At 51.8% G+C, this 16,786-nt stretch overlaps 2 protein-coding genes across 4 annotated transcripts in view; both read right to left on the bottom strand.

The window, feature by feature from the left end:
* The window catches only part of SLC7A9 (solute carrier family 7 member 9), a 32,860-nt gene extending 20,339 nt beyond the window's left edge, over positions 1-12,521 (bottom strand). Inside the window, exons 1-9 of one of the 3 annotated variants that reach the window (XM_005588756.4) lie at positions 12,443-12,521; positions 11,188-11,299; positions 7,378-7,525; positions 6,845-7,087; positions 5,143-5,268; positions 4,801-4,900; positions 3,280-3,324; positions 2,499-2,622; positions 1,110-1,213 (exon numbers count right to left, since the gene is read on the bottom strand). In XM_005588756.4, coding sequence (XP_005588813.1) covers positions 1,110-1,213; positions 2,499-2,622; positions 3,280-3,324; positions 4,801-4,900; positions 5,143-5,268; positions 6,845-7,087; positions 7,378-7,525; positions 11,188-11,274 — 977 coding nt within the window. In that variant the 5' untranslated portion in view covers positions 11,275-11,299; positions 12,443-12,521. Of the gene's footprint in view, positions 1-1,109; positions 1,214-2,498; positions 2,623-3,279; positions 3,325-4,342; positions 4,487-4,800; positions 4,901-5,142; positions 5,269-6,844; positions 7,088-7,377; positions 7,526-11,187; positions 11,386-12,442 lie in introns of those variants that run through there. The other 2 variants (XM_065536368.1, XM_074023073.1) reach the window with 2 other exon arrangements.
* Positions 11,188-16,786, bottom strand: part of CEP89 (centrosomal protein 89) — a 106,742-nt gene continuing 101,143 nt past the window's right edge. The window contains exon 20 of the transcript XR_010583581.1: positions 11,188-11,299. The gene's annotated coding sequence lies outside the window, so the exon portion shown is untranslated. The remainder of the gene's footprint in view (positions 11,300-16,786) is intronic.

The raw sequence follows: 16,786 nt of genomic DNA on the forward strand, positions 1-16,786 counted from the left end.
TATACGCAATTATTGTTATTATTTTTTAGAGACAGGTTCTTGTTCTGTTACTCGGGCTGGAGTGCAGTGGTGTGATCATGGCTCACTGCAGCCTGGAACTCCTGGGCTTACATAATCCTCCCACCTCAGCCTCCCAAGTAGCTGGGACTACAAGCATGGGCCACCACACCCAGCTAATTTTTAAATTTCTTTTTGTAGAGACGGAGTCTCACCATGTGGCCCAGACTAGTCTCGAACTCCTGGCCTCAAGGGATCCTCCTGCCTCAGCCCATATAAACAATTATTATTTGTCAATTAAAAATAAAATAAGGCTGGGCACGATAGTTCGTGCCTATAATTCCAGGACTTTGGGAGGCTGAGGCAGGAGGATCACTTGAGCCAGGAGTTCGAAACCAGCCTGGGCAACATGGTGAAACCCCGTCTCAACTAAAAATACAAAAGTTAGCTAGGTGTGGTGGCATGTGCCGGTGGTCCCAGCTACTCCAGAGGCTGAGGAGGGAGGATTGCTTGAGCCGAGGAGGTGGCAGCTACAGTGAGCCAAGATCATGCCACTGTGCTCCAGTCTGGACAACAGAGCGAGAGGCCTGCCTCAAAATTAATTAGTTAATTAAAATTAAAATTTAAACATTTATAAAGAAATACAAAGGATGTAGCCAAAATGCTTTCGACAAAGAACGAAGTTGGAGGTGTGTATTTTGGTTTGGCTTTAGAAGAATGATTTTATGGTACTTCATTTTTTAACATATGTAGACTTTGTCAATTTCACTTGGAAATATATCCATCCGGAACACTGGACAACTGTGATACTTCCCTTCACCTCAGCGTGGACAGCTTCCCCGCCATGTTTGGAACTAGGGCCCTGGAGTGGAAAGGCTGAGATTCCAGGCAGCCTTGATCAGTTCCCGTGTGCAGGCCCATCCATGCCTTCCTGGCCAGTTTGCGGCGTGGGTTCAAGCCACATCCCTCCCCTGGATTTGGGTCTCCTACTTGTGCTGCCATGGGTTTCGCCTGGCAGAGCCCTGAGGATTTGAGCTGTGTGTCTTCCTCAGGGGTGACATTGGTTTCGCTGCCCCTGCCCACCCTGGGAGTGACGGCCGGGGGTCCCCTACCTGCCCGCTGTGAAGCAGCTCCCGTTAGCAGCACCGATGGTTGAAAATGCCACAAAAAGTGGAACGACCCAAGACGCTGGATAGAGAACACGGTCACCAAACGTCTGTGAGAGAAGCGAGATGAGTCCTGAGGGTCTTCTCGGCCTCCTAGAGCGGCCGGCCCCCAAAAGCTATTCTGGCCTCCCAGGGGACCCAGGGACCCACCTCGCCTCAGGGCACAGCCTCTGACTTCTCCACTGCAGAGGAGAGAGGAGAACGCCACTCACCTACCTCCAGATATTGTGATGGCAAGAGAAATCTCTTATGCACTACTCCCTGACATAAATCAATCTATCTATCTATCAGTCAATCAATCAGACAGAGTTTCGCTCTTGTTGCTCAGGCTGGAGTGCAATGGTGCGGACTCAGCTCACTGTAACCTCTGTCTCCTGGGGTCAAGCAATTCTCATGCCTCCGCCTCCCAAGTAGCTGGGATTACAGGCACGTGCCACCACACCGACCTAATTTTTATATTTTTAGTAGAGACGGGATTTCACCATGTTGGCCAGGCTGGTCTTGAACTCCTGACCTTGTGATCCGCCCACCTCGGCCTTCCAAAGTGCTGGGATTACAGGCATGAGCCAACATGTCCGGCCAAATCTTTATTTTTTAATTTGATTTTTTTGGAGACAGGATCTTGCTCTGTTACCCAGGCTGGAGTGCAGTGGCATGATCATGTCTCACTGTAGCCTCAGCCTCCTGGGTTCATGCGATCCTTGGCCTCAGTCTTCCAAGTAGCTGAGACCACAGGCACTCACCACCACACCCAGCTGCATAATTCTTGGTCATTTCAATATCCTGACACCTTCACCCCTCACTTCCCCGAACCCCCACTCCAACTGGAATGGCTGAATTCTCCCTCCCACCTTAGCAGCCCCCAGTCTCGTGGTCAGTGACCTCAATGCTTATCCAAACTGTGTCTCCTCCACCTTCTGAATCCCCAACACTTGGTTGTCTGTTTGCAACTGCAGGAGGCCCCCAGCCACCTCTTCACTGGCCCCAATGCCTCTCACCTCTCAGCTTCTATGATTCATTATTATTTAGGGTGGTGCAAAAGTAATTGCCAATTTTGCCATTGAAAGGAATGGCAATTACTTTTGCACCAGCCTAATATAATGACCTCCCCCGACTCCCTGGCACTTTCTGCCTCTGCTTCATGCTTGCCTGTCAAACCGTCACCCTGGCTAGCCCAGCCCTGCCTCCGACTCCATGCCGTGCATGCCCAGTCCGTGCCCCCGTCCGTGAATATCGCCCTCCTTCCCTGGGAGGAAGCTCACCTTCAGTGCTGACACCTGCCTTACCCCCTTCCCACAAGCCACAGCCCGCCAGCAGCGATGCCCGAGCACTCACCACGGCCACGGCCTGGGACTGCAGGAGTTCGGTGGCAGTCATCACGGTGAAGTAGGACACATTTATGAGGATGTAGCACACCGTCACCAGGGGGATCCCGATGATAATGGCCAAAGGCAGGTTTCTGGGAGGGGCAATGACACGGAGACCCACGTTCAGACCACAGCCTCCTGTGGGAGATGGACGCCCTCCCTGAGGCCCTTCCAGGGCGAAGATTCGCAGGTAGCAGAGCCCCAGCAGGAACATGAGACATTTTCAAATGGGAATGCCGCCTCTCAGACTCCAGAGCAGTTCACATGGAACTGTTTATAAAGCAGAATAAGCCAGAGGTAAAGGAAGACCAAGCTCCTCCCTCCCTTAGTAGCCACTGCTCTGCCCCAAACCAAACCAAGCTCTAAACGCGCATAGTGAGCTCATAAGAAACCATTCACTGGCCGGGCGTGGTGGTTCACACCTGTAATCCCAGCACTTTGGGAGGCCGAGGTGGGCGAATCTCTTGAGGTCAGGAGTTCAAGACCAGCCTGGCCAATATGGCAAAATCCCATCTCTACTAAAAAATCCCATCTCTACTAAAAAAATACAAAATTTAGTGAGCTGAGATCTCCAGTCTAGGCGACAGAGCAAGACTCTGTCTCAAAAAAAAAAAAAAAAAAAAAAAAAATCACTGTCGGGAAGGGCATCATGGCATCATGGAATAACCAGGGAAACAGCTCCAGTCTTCACCAGGAGAAGAGAAATCAGCCTGCCCGGCTACTGTCCCCTGCACTGATTGAGCTGTTACCTGTAAGGGTTTCTAAGTTCTTCTGTGATATAATTGAGTTGATTCCTGGAAAAAGGAAAGTAACAAGCATCACACCTTGACTTTCTTTTTCTAATATGAAACCCACAATAATAAATTTTGGCTTCATTTAAGATTCTCTACCAGAGAAAAAAATTCTGCAGAAATTCCAGGTGAATTTCTTTCCAGGTTAATGGCCCTGCTAGTGGTGGGGCCTGGGCTCCTACCCAGACCTACACATCTGTCAGCTGGTTGAGTCTTTGCCCTCCTTGGGAATCACGTGGATTTTGAAGAATAATCAGGAGTAGTGAGTCCCCAGGGGGCTTTGAAAAAATGGAATATTCCTTTGTCTGAAAAGGGAATGAAATCTATAAATGCTTTGCAGGAGAGAAGAACCAGCGTTATAGATGGTCATGCTTCTTCCTTAAAGGACAAAAACGGGCCAGGCATAGTGGCTCACGTCTGTAATCCCAGCAGTTTGGGAGGCTGAGGTGGGCGGATCACTTGAAGTCAGAAGTCCAAGACCAGCCTGGTTAACATGGTAAAACCTCATCTCTACTAAAAATACAAAAATTAGGCGTACGTGGTGGCAGGTGCCTGTAATCCCAGCTAGTCGGAAGGCTGAGGCAGGAGAATTGCTTGAACCTGAGTGGTTCAAGCAATTGCAGTGAGCCGAGATTGCGCCACTGCACTCCAGCCTGGGTGATAGAGGGAGACTCCATCTCAAAAAAAAAAAAAAAAAAAAAAGACAAAAACAAAGTCTCATCCACTAAACCCGATAAATACATAAAATGTATATGATATTATTTATTTTTGTAGGGCAGCCTCCAAACCATAATAGGTTCAAAGAGGCTCCCAATCCTAATGATTTTCAAGGTTAAATAGAAGAGCTATTGAGTATTCTTTGTTTAATCAAGAGCTTGAGGCGGGACACGGTGGCTCACGCCTGTAATCCCAGCACTTTGGGAGGCTGAGGAGAGAGAACTGCCTGAGTGCAGGAGTTTGAGACCAGCTTGGGCAACATAGAGAGACTCTGTCTCTACAAAGGATAAAAATAAAAAATTACCCGGGCATGGTAGCTCCTATCTGTAGTCCCAGCTGCTCAGGAGGCTGAGGCGGGAAGCTGGCTGGAGCCCAGGAGTTTGAAGCTACAGTGAGCTATGATTCTGCCATTGCACTCCAGCCTGGGTGACCAAGTGAGATCCTGTCTCTAAAAAAAAAAAAAAAAAAGAAACCGAAACAAAAGAGAAAACCCGAGCTTGGGGCCTGGCTGCGTCTAATTGGCCTGAGCCTCTGTTGGCCCGGTGGGTTCTGCACAGAGCGCTCTGGCTGACTGAGCCAGAGTCTCCGGGAATAAAGGGTAGAGGTTGTCGCATGCTTCCCAAAAAGGAAATGGGAGGGTGAATGTCAAGGTCACACCAAACCCCAGAGAGGGGAACTCATTGCTTTCCATGACAGGTGGAGTTAAAGTCGCCTGGAGAACCCCACCCACCCCCAGGCTCGGGACATCTCAGGACGCCTCACCATCCATCGTAGGCCCAGAGTCCATTGTAAAACGCCAGGCTGATGGCTCCCACAGACAGCTGGGCGCCCTCGAAAGAATTATCAAAATTCTTTGTGTTTCCTGTAATGAAGCCAGACAGTGAACGGCGGGTGTCAGCCGGCCAGATCTTGAGTGCATCTCCACGGGAAAGACGGGCATGATTGTGACCCCAGCTTATTAAACACGCCCTGCAACTAAGGATCCCTCCCACTGAGTTCCCGCCACGCTTCCTTGGCGATGGGCTCGTGGGGCAAGGCTGCTCCACTCCCAGTGGAAGGGGGTTTGGTGTGTGCCCGTGCAGGGCCCGCCCTCCCGTGGGTCACCTTGGGCCAGGAGCACGAGCCCGCTGATGATGATGATGGCTACGATCACCAGCTTGGCCGCGGTGAAGATGTTCTGGACGTAGCTTCCAAGCCGCACGCTCAGTGAGTTCACCGTCGTGATGAACACTGGAAGGGTGGGGGCAGTTTCTGCATTTATGGTTTTCAACAAAGCCCTGGAGAGAGTCTCCTTTCTTTTATATATTTTTTAATTTTTTATTTTTTATTTTCTTTTTTTGAGATGGAGTCTCACTGTGTCACCCAGGCTGGAGAGCAGTGGCATGATCTCAGCTCATGATCTCAGCAATCTCTGCCTCCCCGGTTCAAGCAATTCTCCTGCCTCAGACGCTTGAGTAGCTAGGACGACAGGTGCATACCACCATGACTGGCAATTTTTGTATTTTTAGTAGAGAGCTTGTCTGGAGGTTCTAGAGGGGGAGCGCGGCTACTCATATACCCTTGACCGAAGACCAGTCCTCCTCTATTGGGGATGGTCATCCTCTTTGACCAAGCACACAGCTTCAGGAGGGATGCACGTGGAGCAGTGAGGGAGGAAGGGGACACCAGCCTAGCCAGCCAGATCACCTGAATCAACCCTGGCGATCAGAGGGGCAACAAATATCCCTGCCAGATTGCCCTCACATCCAGTTTTTCTAATTTTATTTTTATTTATGTATTTATTTGAGGTGGAGTCTCACTCTGTCCTCTAGGCCGGAGTGCAAAGGCACAGTCTCGGCTCACTGCAACCTCCACCTCCTGGGTTCAAGCAATTCTCCTGCCTCAATCTCCCCAGTAGCTGGGATTATAGGCACATGCTACCCCACCAGCCCCCCAGCCCCCCCACCCCACCCTGCTGATTTTTGTATTTTAGTAGAAATGGGATTTTGCCACGTTGGCCAGGCTGGTCTCAAACTCGTGACCTCAAGTAATGCACCCGCCTTGGCCTCCCAAAGTGCTAGGATTACAGGCGTGGGCCACCACACCCAGCCTCTTTTATTTTATTTTTTGAGACAGGGCCAAGGCTCAAGTGATGCCCCCTCCTCAGCCTCCCAAGTAGCTGGGACTCCAGGTGCATGCCACCACACGCAGCTAATGTTTTTATTTTTTGTAGAGGCAAGGGTCTCACTGTGTTGACAGGGCTAATCTCAAACTCTTGGCCTCAAGCGATCCTCCCACCTCAGCCTCCCAAAGTGGTGAGATTCCAAGCATGCTAATTTTTGTATTTTAGTAGAAACGGGCAGCATGCCTGCTGCCCACCCCAGCTCCCCCATCAGCCACCACATTATCTCCCAAATTCCAAGAGGGCAGATCCCAACCTGGGAGTTTAAGGACCTTTTAAATGAACCTGGAGATGACCTTTGAAATTTAGCCGGGCTGCCTCAGATGGCGAAAAATTATCAGGGCATGGTAAGCAGCGTCCGGAGTAGCTGGGATTACAGGTACGTGCCACCATGCCGGGAGAAGAGGCTGGGCCCCGAGCGACGGCTCTGCCCTGCAGGACAGCCAGCGGTACCCCTCCCTGCAGCCCCCATGGGCCTGGGGGTCCCCAGCGTGCGGCACCCACAGGTACCGCAAAGGCTGACACCAGGCCCTGCCTGGCCCCTCGCCAGAGACTCTAGTTCACTGGGAAGGAGCGGAGGGCGGGGTCCCTGGACACCCTCTGTGCCTGGTCTTTTCTGACCCCACCCTGGGCTCGGGTACTCACAGATGGCGGCAGCGGCCAGGCATTTCACAACAATTACAGGAGGTTTGCAGCCCACGTAGAAGGGCGTGCACACGTACTCGGAGAAGCTGAGGCAGATGATGGCGAAGGACGAGGGCTTCATGACCATCAGGCTGACCCAGGAGAAGAGGTAGGCGGGGATGGGCCCGTAGGCCTCCATCAGGTAGGGATACTCCCCCCCCGACTTGGTGATCATCGTGCCAAGTTCTGCAAAGCACAGGGCGCCTGGAATGCAGAGAGGAAGGGCCCATAGGCCCCTTGTGAGGCACTGCTCTGGCCCCAGGGAGCTTTCCTCCCGCGGGGGGCTGCGCGCGTATGGAGGGGCCCACCGTGGTCTGCCCTCACTGGGCGGCCCTGAGCTCCAGCTGTTGGACATTCAATCCAGCCTGATTTACACCTGTTTGCCACACATGTGCCAAGAGGGACACTGGCAGGGTGAGGGCTGAATAGGTAGCGCCTGCCTAGCGTGCCCCTGCATGCTTTGGGGGCTGCATCAGGGAGCCAAGTCTCTTTACCCAGCATTGCGAGGACCCCGCAAACCGCCCATATGATGAGGCAGGGCCCCACAGCTTCCGTGTTGCTGAGCACAGACTTGGGGGAAATGAAGATCCCAGAGCCAATGATGGTGCCCACGATGATGCAGATGCCACTGATGAGGCCCAGCTAGGTGTGGAGGAAGGAAGAGCGTGTTAGTGCCACGCCTGGACCCAGCCCAGAAGACCAGGTGCCACCCTGCCTTGGTACGGCCAGGGCAGCCCCAGCCAAAGCCCATGCTCCAAGCGCTTCCACCCCGAGCGGCTGCCCTGGCAACACCGGGGCATGGCTCCCGGAGCTTCGCTTATGTTAACGTGATTAATTCTCGTGACAGCCCCGTGAGCTGGCCACACTGTACCACCCCCAAGGTACAGAGGAGGACGCTGGCCCAGGTTCCGTGCGCCTAACCATGATCCTGTGCCCTCAATGAAAAGACTGACTTGGCGACAGCTTGCCAATGAGAAGGGCCCTCGGGATACGCCTCTGAGCTGGGCAGAGGAGAAAGGAGTGCACCACCAAAGCAGAGGGAAGTCAGGGCCTAGAGTCCTGGCCAGAGGCTCCATGCAGGGTGAGCAACGGAGGCCTCCCAGAAACAGAAACATTCAGGGACTGTGAACTTTCTGGGTGCCATTTTCTTTTATCTTATTTTTATTTACTTATTTATTTAGAGTCAGATCTGTCACCCAGGCTGGAGCACAGCAGTGAGATAATAGCTCACTGCAGCCTCAAACTGCTGGCCTCAAACAATCCTCCCAAATCAACCTCCCAAAGTGCTGGGATTGCAGGCGTAAGCCACCATGCCTGGCCCAGTGCCATTTGCTAGGATGTGAGCTTTCTCAGAACAGAACCCAGCTCAAAGAGACACCGGATGGTTCCATGCCTGTGAAGCTCAAGAACAAGTGAAACGAATCCACGGCGACAGGAATGCAAGGCTGGGACCCTGTCCAGAAAGGGGCAGGAGGGAGCTTTCTGGGGTGGTACATCTGTCAAAACTCACCAAACTCAGCACTAAAGATCTGTACATTTCAGCCAGGTGCGGTGGTTCATGCCTGTAATACCAGCACTTTGGGAGGCCAAGGCAGGCGGATCACCTGAGGTCGCAAGTTCGAGACCAGCCTGGCCAACACGGAGAAACCCTGTCTCTACTAAAAAATACAAAAATCAGTCAGGCATTCTGGTGCACGCCTGTTCCTAGCTACTCAGGAGGCTGAGGCAGGAGAATCTCTTGAACCCCGCGAGGCAGAGGTTGCAGTGAGCCACTGCACTCCAGCCTGGGTGACAGTGAGACTCTGTCTCCAAAAAAAAAAAAAAAACCTGCACATTTCACTGTATGTAAATTACACACCAATCAAGGATGAAAAAAAAAAGTCCAACTCAAGCTCTACTCATAACACCTGTCCTCAGAAGCAGCCCCCAGCCAGATCTCCAGAGCCTGAAGTTTCCAGCGCCCGTGTTCACCTGTCTGGGAAGAGGCTGGGCTTGGAGTCAGATTGCAGGGGATGAAGGGCTCCCAGCTGCAGGCTGCCACCCTGGGGACTCTCCGCACACCAGCGGGATCCCTGGGGAGCAGCGTCAGCTTTCAGGGCCAGGACGCACTTCCAGGACAGGGCTCAGCTCTCCTCCTCATCTCAGCCCTGTTTGGCTCCAGAGTCCTCCCTCCTGCTGAGGGACTGCCTGGGTTCTGATGTGGGTGAGGCCTGCATTCACCCTGAAGCTGCCTGACTGAGGGGTAGACCCAGCTCAGATTTTCAGTTTTTAGAGTCAGGGTCTTGCTCTGTCACCCAGGCTTGGAGTGCAATGGCACGATCATGACTCACTGCAACCTCGATTTCCTGGGCTCAAGCGATCCTCCCTCCTCAGCCTCCCAAAGTGCTAAGGTTACAGGCATGTGCCGCCACACCTGTCCCCAGCTCAGAAGACACATCTGGGGATTTCTCAGCTGTGCTCTGTGGCCACTGGGCCCAACAGGGTTCCAAGAGGCCCTTGCTGAGATCAGGCCTGAGACTGGCCGAGAGGGAGAGGGCTGCAGCCCATCGTCTACCTCCTGGGGACCCCAGTCCCAGGCCAAGCCATTCAGGCCATTGCCAGCCCCCTGGTCAAGTCCTAAAGCCTTGGTGCGGTCCCTCCTCCATCCCCTCTGCTGCCAGGCATGGGAGCTCTCGGAGGCCCCACCCACACCACTGCCCTGGAAGCGGAAACCATCCCGAGCTTGCCTAGGGCTGCCTTTCCTCCTCCTCGGAGCCTGAAGCCCTCCCCGCTCCTCCATGCTCAGCACCTGCTGCTCCCAACTGCCTGGGCCTGCCGCGGTGACCCGTGTGGAGCTCCTTTCTGCCTTCCCACAGCCCCAAGCTCCCTTCCCCTCCAGGCCCAGGGCCAGCCCCAGCTGCTCACTGCACCCCAACTCAGAGCGGCCGTCCCTGGTAGATGCCTCTAAGACAGAACAGGCTATGCTGGGGGCAGTACTTCCCCTTACTACAGCCATTCAGACATAAGAGGGACAGGCATTTAGAGGGGACTCAACCATCAGAACACCCTCTCTGGCTGGGCACAGTGACTCACGCCTATAATCCCAGCACTTTGGGAGCCCGAGGTGGGAGGATGGCTTGAGCCCAGGAGTTCCAGACCAGCCTGGGCAACACAGCAAGACCCTGCCTCTACAGAAAAAAATTTTTTGAAAAGTTAAAAATTTGCCAGGGCATTGTGGTGCACCCCTGTAGTCCCAGCTACTCCGGAGGCTGAGGCAGGAGGATCACTTGAGCCCAGGAGGTCGAGGCTGCAGTGAGCCATGATTGTACCACTGCACTCCAGCCTGGGTGACAGAGCAAGACCTTGTCTCTAAATTTTTTTTTTTTTTTAATTTTTTAAAAAGAGGCCCTTTCTGACCATTCCTGGAAAGGTCATTAGTTTGAACAAAACTACTGGCCCCTCTAGACATTTGCCCAACACACAAAAGCACCCAGGTATGAACTTAAAATAATATGTGGGCCGGGCAAGTTGGCTCACGCCTGTAATCCCAACACTTGGGAAGCCAAGGTGGGCAGATCTCTTGAGGCCAGGAATTGGAGGCCAGCCTGGCCAACATGGTGAAACCCTGTCTCTACTAAAAATACAAAAATTAGCCAGGCATAGTGGCACATGCCTGTAGTCCCAGCTACTCAGGAGACTTAGGCAGGAGAACTGTTTGAACCCAGGAAGCAGAGGTTGCAGTGAGCTGAGATCAAGCCACTGCACTCCAGCCTGGGCGACATAGCAACACTCTGTCTCAAAAAAAAAAAAAAAAAAATGCAGCCGGGTGCAGTGGCACACACCTGTAACCCCAGCACTTTGGGAGGCCGAGGTATGAGGATCACCTGAGGTCAGGAGTTCGAGACCAGCCTGGCCAACATGGCGAAACCCCATCTCTACTAAAAATACAAAAATTAGCCGGGTATGGTGGCGGGCGCCTATAATCCCCACTACTCAGGAGCCTGAGGCAGGAGAATCCCTTGAACCGGGGAGGTGGAGGTTGCAGTGAGCCGAGATGGCGTCACTGCACTCCAGCCTGGGCGACAGAGCAACACTCCATCTAAAAAAAAAAAAAAAAAAAAAGAATATACAGAGTTCCCTGGTGAGAGGGAAAGAGGGAAAGAAGTAGGTCCAGAGATTGTCCCTTTAAAGATGTAATTCACAAATCAAAGAGCACATCTTCTGCCGTGTCACTAGGGATCGGCCCGGATTTCACTGCCTGCGCCCCTCGTTCAGACGCCCTTGCCTAACCTGCAAAGGGCCCGCCCCGCCAGAGACCGCCTTACCTCCTTTTGGAGATTGGTGGTCTTGGGCTCTTGGCTCTGGATCGACTTCTCATCCTCTCTCCGCTTTCTCAGGCCAGTATCCCCCATGTTTCCTCCTGCTGGTTCCAGGAGACTGCAAGGAAGGCGCACAGCTGAATCTTGGTTCAGCAGCAGCAAACAAGATGCAAGTGCAAGCTCGGCCTGGACTAGGGGAGCTGGCTCCAAAAGCACAGTGTTGGTTACTGCGACAGGCGGGGGCCGCTGCCAGTCCTGCAGGGCTCATGCGCTGGGCCCCAGAGTCAAAGTCAGTCATTAACACTGTCCAGGCAGGGGAACACAGCTCCCCGCTGTTCTCCAAAGCTCAGCTGCTTGCTTAGCTTTCTCCCAGACAGGCCCCGGGAGCCTTCTGGCCCACGTGCCTGTGCCTTGAAAGTTATTCTACCTCCGTGGTCCAACTTCATTTTTTTTTTTCAAAAGTTAAAAGAAATATTTAACAACATCCTGGGCTGGGCACAATGGCTCAGGCCTGTAATCCCAGCACTTTGGGAGGCCAAGGTGGGCGGATCACTTGAGCCCAAGAGTTTGAGACCAGCCTGGCCAACATGGCGAAACCCCGTCTCCACTCAAAATGAAAAAAAAAAAAAAATTAGCTGGGCATGGTGGCGGGTGCCTGTAATCCCAGCTACTCAGGAGGCTGAGGCAGGAGAATCACTTGAACCTGGGAGGTGGGGGTTGCAGTGAGCCAAGATCGTGCCACTGCACTCCAGCCTGGGCCACAGAGCGAGACTCCGTTTCAAAAAAAATAAAATATAAAAAATTTAAAAATGAAAATATTGTGGAATGTATTTATCAGAATCAAGTCCAGGTAAGGAGTGTGTGTCTTATAATTCCTTCCCAAGATTAAAGACACTCCCCTACATCACAGAGCCACAATACAATACAGGTACTTTTTCTTTGTACTTTTTAAATTTTTACAATATTTTTTTTGTAAAGATGTGAGTCTCGCTATTTGCCCAGGCTGGCCTCCAACTCCTGGGCTCAGGCAGTCCTTCCACCTTGGCTTCCCAAAGGGCTGGGATTTCAGGGGTGAGCCACCGCGCCTGGCCAGGTACTTTTTCATTAAGTGATGAAAGGAATGAAAACATTGCCAAGGAAACCCAGTTCCAGACTGAATTAGGAGGTAACCATGCACCACTGTACCCTCTCTCTAAATAAATTCTCTGTCCAGGCCCCGGCCAGGAGAGCCATGAGCCTTTCTATCACCCACGGACCTTACCTTCCTCCGTGACCCTGCAGAGCCGGAGAAGCTGCGGCCCAGCTGACCGCCCGTGCCTGCACGGTCCAACCCTAGGAATGGCCATGTCTTGTGCCCAGGAGTGAAGGAAGTCCAGAAGGTACAGAGGTCAATAAAGGTAATTATTAAACACCTTTTTTTTGGTTTTGTTTTAGCCATGAAGCTTAGATACGCCACACAAAAAGGGGAGGGTGAGGCAGACCAATTTCTCTCCAAAACTGTTTTTGTTCATTTGTGTCTAGGTCAGATTATTTTTTTAAAACCAGATAGTCCCAAATCATCTACACTTTTTACCTAAAGATAAAATAAATTATGCCTTCTTTTATCTTTGGGAATCAGAGGAGGTAAACTTTGGAACCAATTCTCTAATTGCTTTAATAGGCTATATTTAAAACCCAAGTCAGGCAGCTCAAACAGGAACTGCTGTGTGTGTGTAACTCAGCTGTTTGTCAGTTTCCTCCCTGCCCAGGAAATTCCCCCAAGCCCCAGGCCTGCCTCTGGCTGAGCAGGTGAGAGCGGTTGAGCCCGTCCCACTCCTCTTTACCAGTGATGGGGCTTCACCACTTGGAGCCATGAGCAGGCCTGAGGCAGTGCAGGCCCCCACGTCCTCCCTGCAGCTGTGGCCAAATGCCCATCAGATTTGGCTGTGGTGCTGTTCACGTAGCCCTGTCCTGGCTCATCAGACACAAGGGACACAAAACCTTCCCCATCGGGGAAACAGAGGCCTATGGGGGGACAGGAAACACATGGCCAGGAAGCTCCGGTCCCCATCCAGGGCTGCCAGGGTCTGGATGTCTCCGGGAGGGAGCAGAGGTTCTCCCGCGCTGCGACTGGACCTTGGGTCAGGCGGCAGCCTCAGAGGTCAGCACTAAGCCCTTTCAGATAGGGAAGGAAGCACCTTATGAGACAGTTAGGACAGCCTGGCACAGCATAAGCACTGCGTGTGAAGCATTGTAGCTGTTATCTTCAGCCAAAACTCTGGTAGCTTTGCCTCGAGGCAAACCTAACTGCATCCCAGATATTGGATGGAAGCAAAGGTCAGGGGTGGAAGGAGCTGGGCGAGTCTCTGGGGGACAGTTTGGGGCAAGCAGACCTGAGAGAGGCACAGGTTTCTCTCAAAGCCGTCTGCAGAGCACAGGAACCTGATTTAGAAGTTCATCAGCTCCAGGCCGGGCGCGGTGGCTCACTCCTGTAATCCCAGCACTTTGGGAGGCCGAGGCGGGTGGATCACCTGAGGTCGGGAGTTCAAGACCAGCCTGACCAACATGGAGAAACCCCGTCTCTACTAAAAATACAAAAAATTAGCCAGACATGGTAGCACATGCCTGTAATCCCAGCTACTCGGGAGGCTGAGGCAGGAGAATCGCTTGAACCCAGGAGGCGGAGGTTGCAGTGAGCAAAGATCGTGCCATTGCACTCCAGCCTGGGCAAAAAGAGCGAAACTCCATCTCAAAAAAAAAAAGAAGTTCATTACCTCCCATCTTGGGAGGGCACAGCCTGTTTACCTGCCTGCCATGCCCAGAGCCCTGAGCAGAGAGGCTGGAGAGTAGACGCCAGGGGCTGGCGGCAGGTCCTGCCACCCCCAGACAGAACCTGCCCACAGGCTTGCTGGGGTCACTCCTCCTAATGCTGCAGCCTCGTCATAGCACCTGGCACATCCATGTTTGCAAAACACCACAGAATACTCCCTGGGGAAACGTGCTCCTGGCGGGCTGACAGGAGACCACATGAGGAGGGCAGGGTGGGGCAGTGGTCCCCTGCTGGGGCCAGACACCAGACAGCCCTGCAACCTCACCCACTCCCCACATGGGCTCAGGCAGCACTGCCAGGATCAGGATCTGAATCTGCAAAGCGGGGCTAGCAACAGGCGCCTCCTCGTGGAACACATTGAACTTGCGTGTTCCATGAATGTCCAGGAATAGACCTCTGCCAAGTGCCGAGTTTGGAACGTCAGGGTGTGAGGGTCCTTCGTTAAGTCAGAAACCTCCACTTCAGTTCATTTTGGGTCCACGGTGAGCATTTCTTAAGCCTGTTTCTTAAAGTTGTGTTTTTCACCCCAGTCCCACCCTCTCTCTCCCTTGAATACACAGAAAGTATTCAAGTAATTCTCATAAGCTCTTCCTCATGGAAAATAATACAGATTTGATTTAAAAAGCAAAATTTTCCTCAGTTCTTGAAGATTGTTGGTTCATTGTGTATCCAGTGCTTCTGCCATGTGGCTGAAGTTTCACCTCCCTGCTGTCAATTTTTTTTTTTTTTTTTTTTTTTTTTTACATGGAGTCTCATTCTGTCGCCCAGGCTGGAGTGCAGTGGCTTAATCTTGGCTCACTGCAACCTCGCCTCCTGGGTTTAAGCGATTCTCCTATCTCAGCCTCCTGAGTAGCTGGGATTACAGGCATCCACCACCATGCCTGGCTAATGTTTGTGTTTTTGGTAAAGACAGGGTGTCATCATGTTAGCAGGCTGGTCTTGAACTCCTGACCTCAAGGGACCCACCAGCCTCGGCCTCCCAAAGTGCAAATCCTACTGTCATTTTTACCATTTTGTTTATTTATTCTGTGAGACTGAGTCTTGCCCTGTCACCCAGGCTGGAGTGCAGTGTCATGATCTCAGCTCACTGCAACCTCCACCTGCCAGGTTCAAGCGATTCTCCTCCCTCAGCCTCCCGAGTAGTTGGGACTACATGTGTGACACCACGCCTGGCTAAGTTTTGTATTTTTAGTAGAGACAGGGTTTCACCATGTTGGCCAGGCTGGTCTTGAACCCCTGACCTCAAGTTATCCACCCGCTTCAGCCTCCCAAAGTGCTGGGATTATAGGCGTGAGCCACCACGCCTGGCTAACCACTCTATTCCTTAAGTTTCTGCTAAAGACTCTTGACCTTCACTTTCAACCCGTGCTTTTCCCTTCTGATTGCAAAAATGCTTGCAGGTTGAAGATCTTCACACCATCTGCATTTTGTCTTATATTTGGTGCATATTTGGTTTCAGTTGGGGAGAGTAAAATGCTTCCCTCCACCCTTCTGGGTTCTTTGGTCAGGCTTCAAATTGAGACCAATGGGAGGAAAACGGTTCTAATTATGTATATAAGCAACAGAGTCCCACAAAACAAGAGACTTGAAGAAGGGCCAGATGACTAAACCCTATATAGCATCCTGAGCTATATAAGGATTAGGGGCTTGGGGCTTCTGGGGCAGGTAGGGACGAGTAATGGAATGGTGAGGGGAGGAAATGCATGGCAAATAAAGGTCGTCTGGTTATGCAGATATAAATCTCTCAGGTAATAAAAGTTGTCTCCTCCTGGTACAGATACTTGTTCTAATGTAGATTTCCTTCATGACATAAATTTATTTTGCAAAGGGCAGCTTTTCAGAGATACACCTGTTGTGTTTGCAGTTTCTCAGCATAACCAGCTCAAAATATTCCAAAGAAGTATAATTTGGGGTGATATATATCTGGTCTCCTACAGTCGCATTTTGGGGGTGCTGTGTCCTGCACCCCAATATTTCCTTCTCCTGTGATGGTCTGTGTTTGAGACAGGGTCTCTTGTTCCCAGGCTAAAGTGCAGTGGCGTGATCATGGCTCACTCCAGCCTTGACCTCTTGGGCTCAAGGGATCCTCCCATTTCAGCCTGTCAAAGTGCTGAGATTACAGGCGTGAGCCATGGCACCTGGCCTCCTGTGATGGTTTTAAAGATATCTTTAATCCCACAGTGTCAGTCTGCACAGCCTCTGGGCTGCCCAGCTGGGCGCCTTGTTCTCTAATTCACTGTCCTCATGATAGAGGCAGGGTCTTGGGCACACATTCAGGCAGGGGCTGAATCTTCCTTTACCACTGAAAGCTTGTTCCAGACCTGCCTTCAAGTTTTCACTTTCTCCTATCCATGAAGTTCATTCGGTCTTATATTCCTTCCCACGGCTGCTGACAGTAGCATTTGGGGATTTGGAGGGGGACCCAAAAGACAGAAATAACTGGCATACTACCACAGATAGAAGAGGTGTTTGTTCCCTTACTACCTGAATTCCAACCAGAAGAACTTGGGATGAGCTAGCGACGTGCAAAGCCTTTCAATGTCAGGGACATGCTGTCTAGCCATAAAACAATTAGCAAGGAAAGCATAAACATAATTTCAAAACACTTATCTAGGAACAATCTATATATATCCAACAACTACTGGAATAGTACAATTCTGCCTTCGAACTTTGTCCATCATTTTTGTGTGTTCCAAGTAATATGGTTTTTCATAAAATAACCTGCGTGGGGAAGCCAGTGCAGTTGCAGCGTGCCGTCAATACACAACTTCCCACCCTGCTCCCTTCCCCACTGAC

Source organism: Macaca fascicularis, chromosome 19, assembly GCF_037993035.2.
Source record: "Macaca fascicularis isolate 582-1 chromosome 19, T2T-MFA8v1.1".
Lineage (NCBI taxonomy): Eukaryota > Metazoa > Chordata > Mammalia > Primates > Cercopithecidae > Macaca > Macaca fascicularis.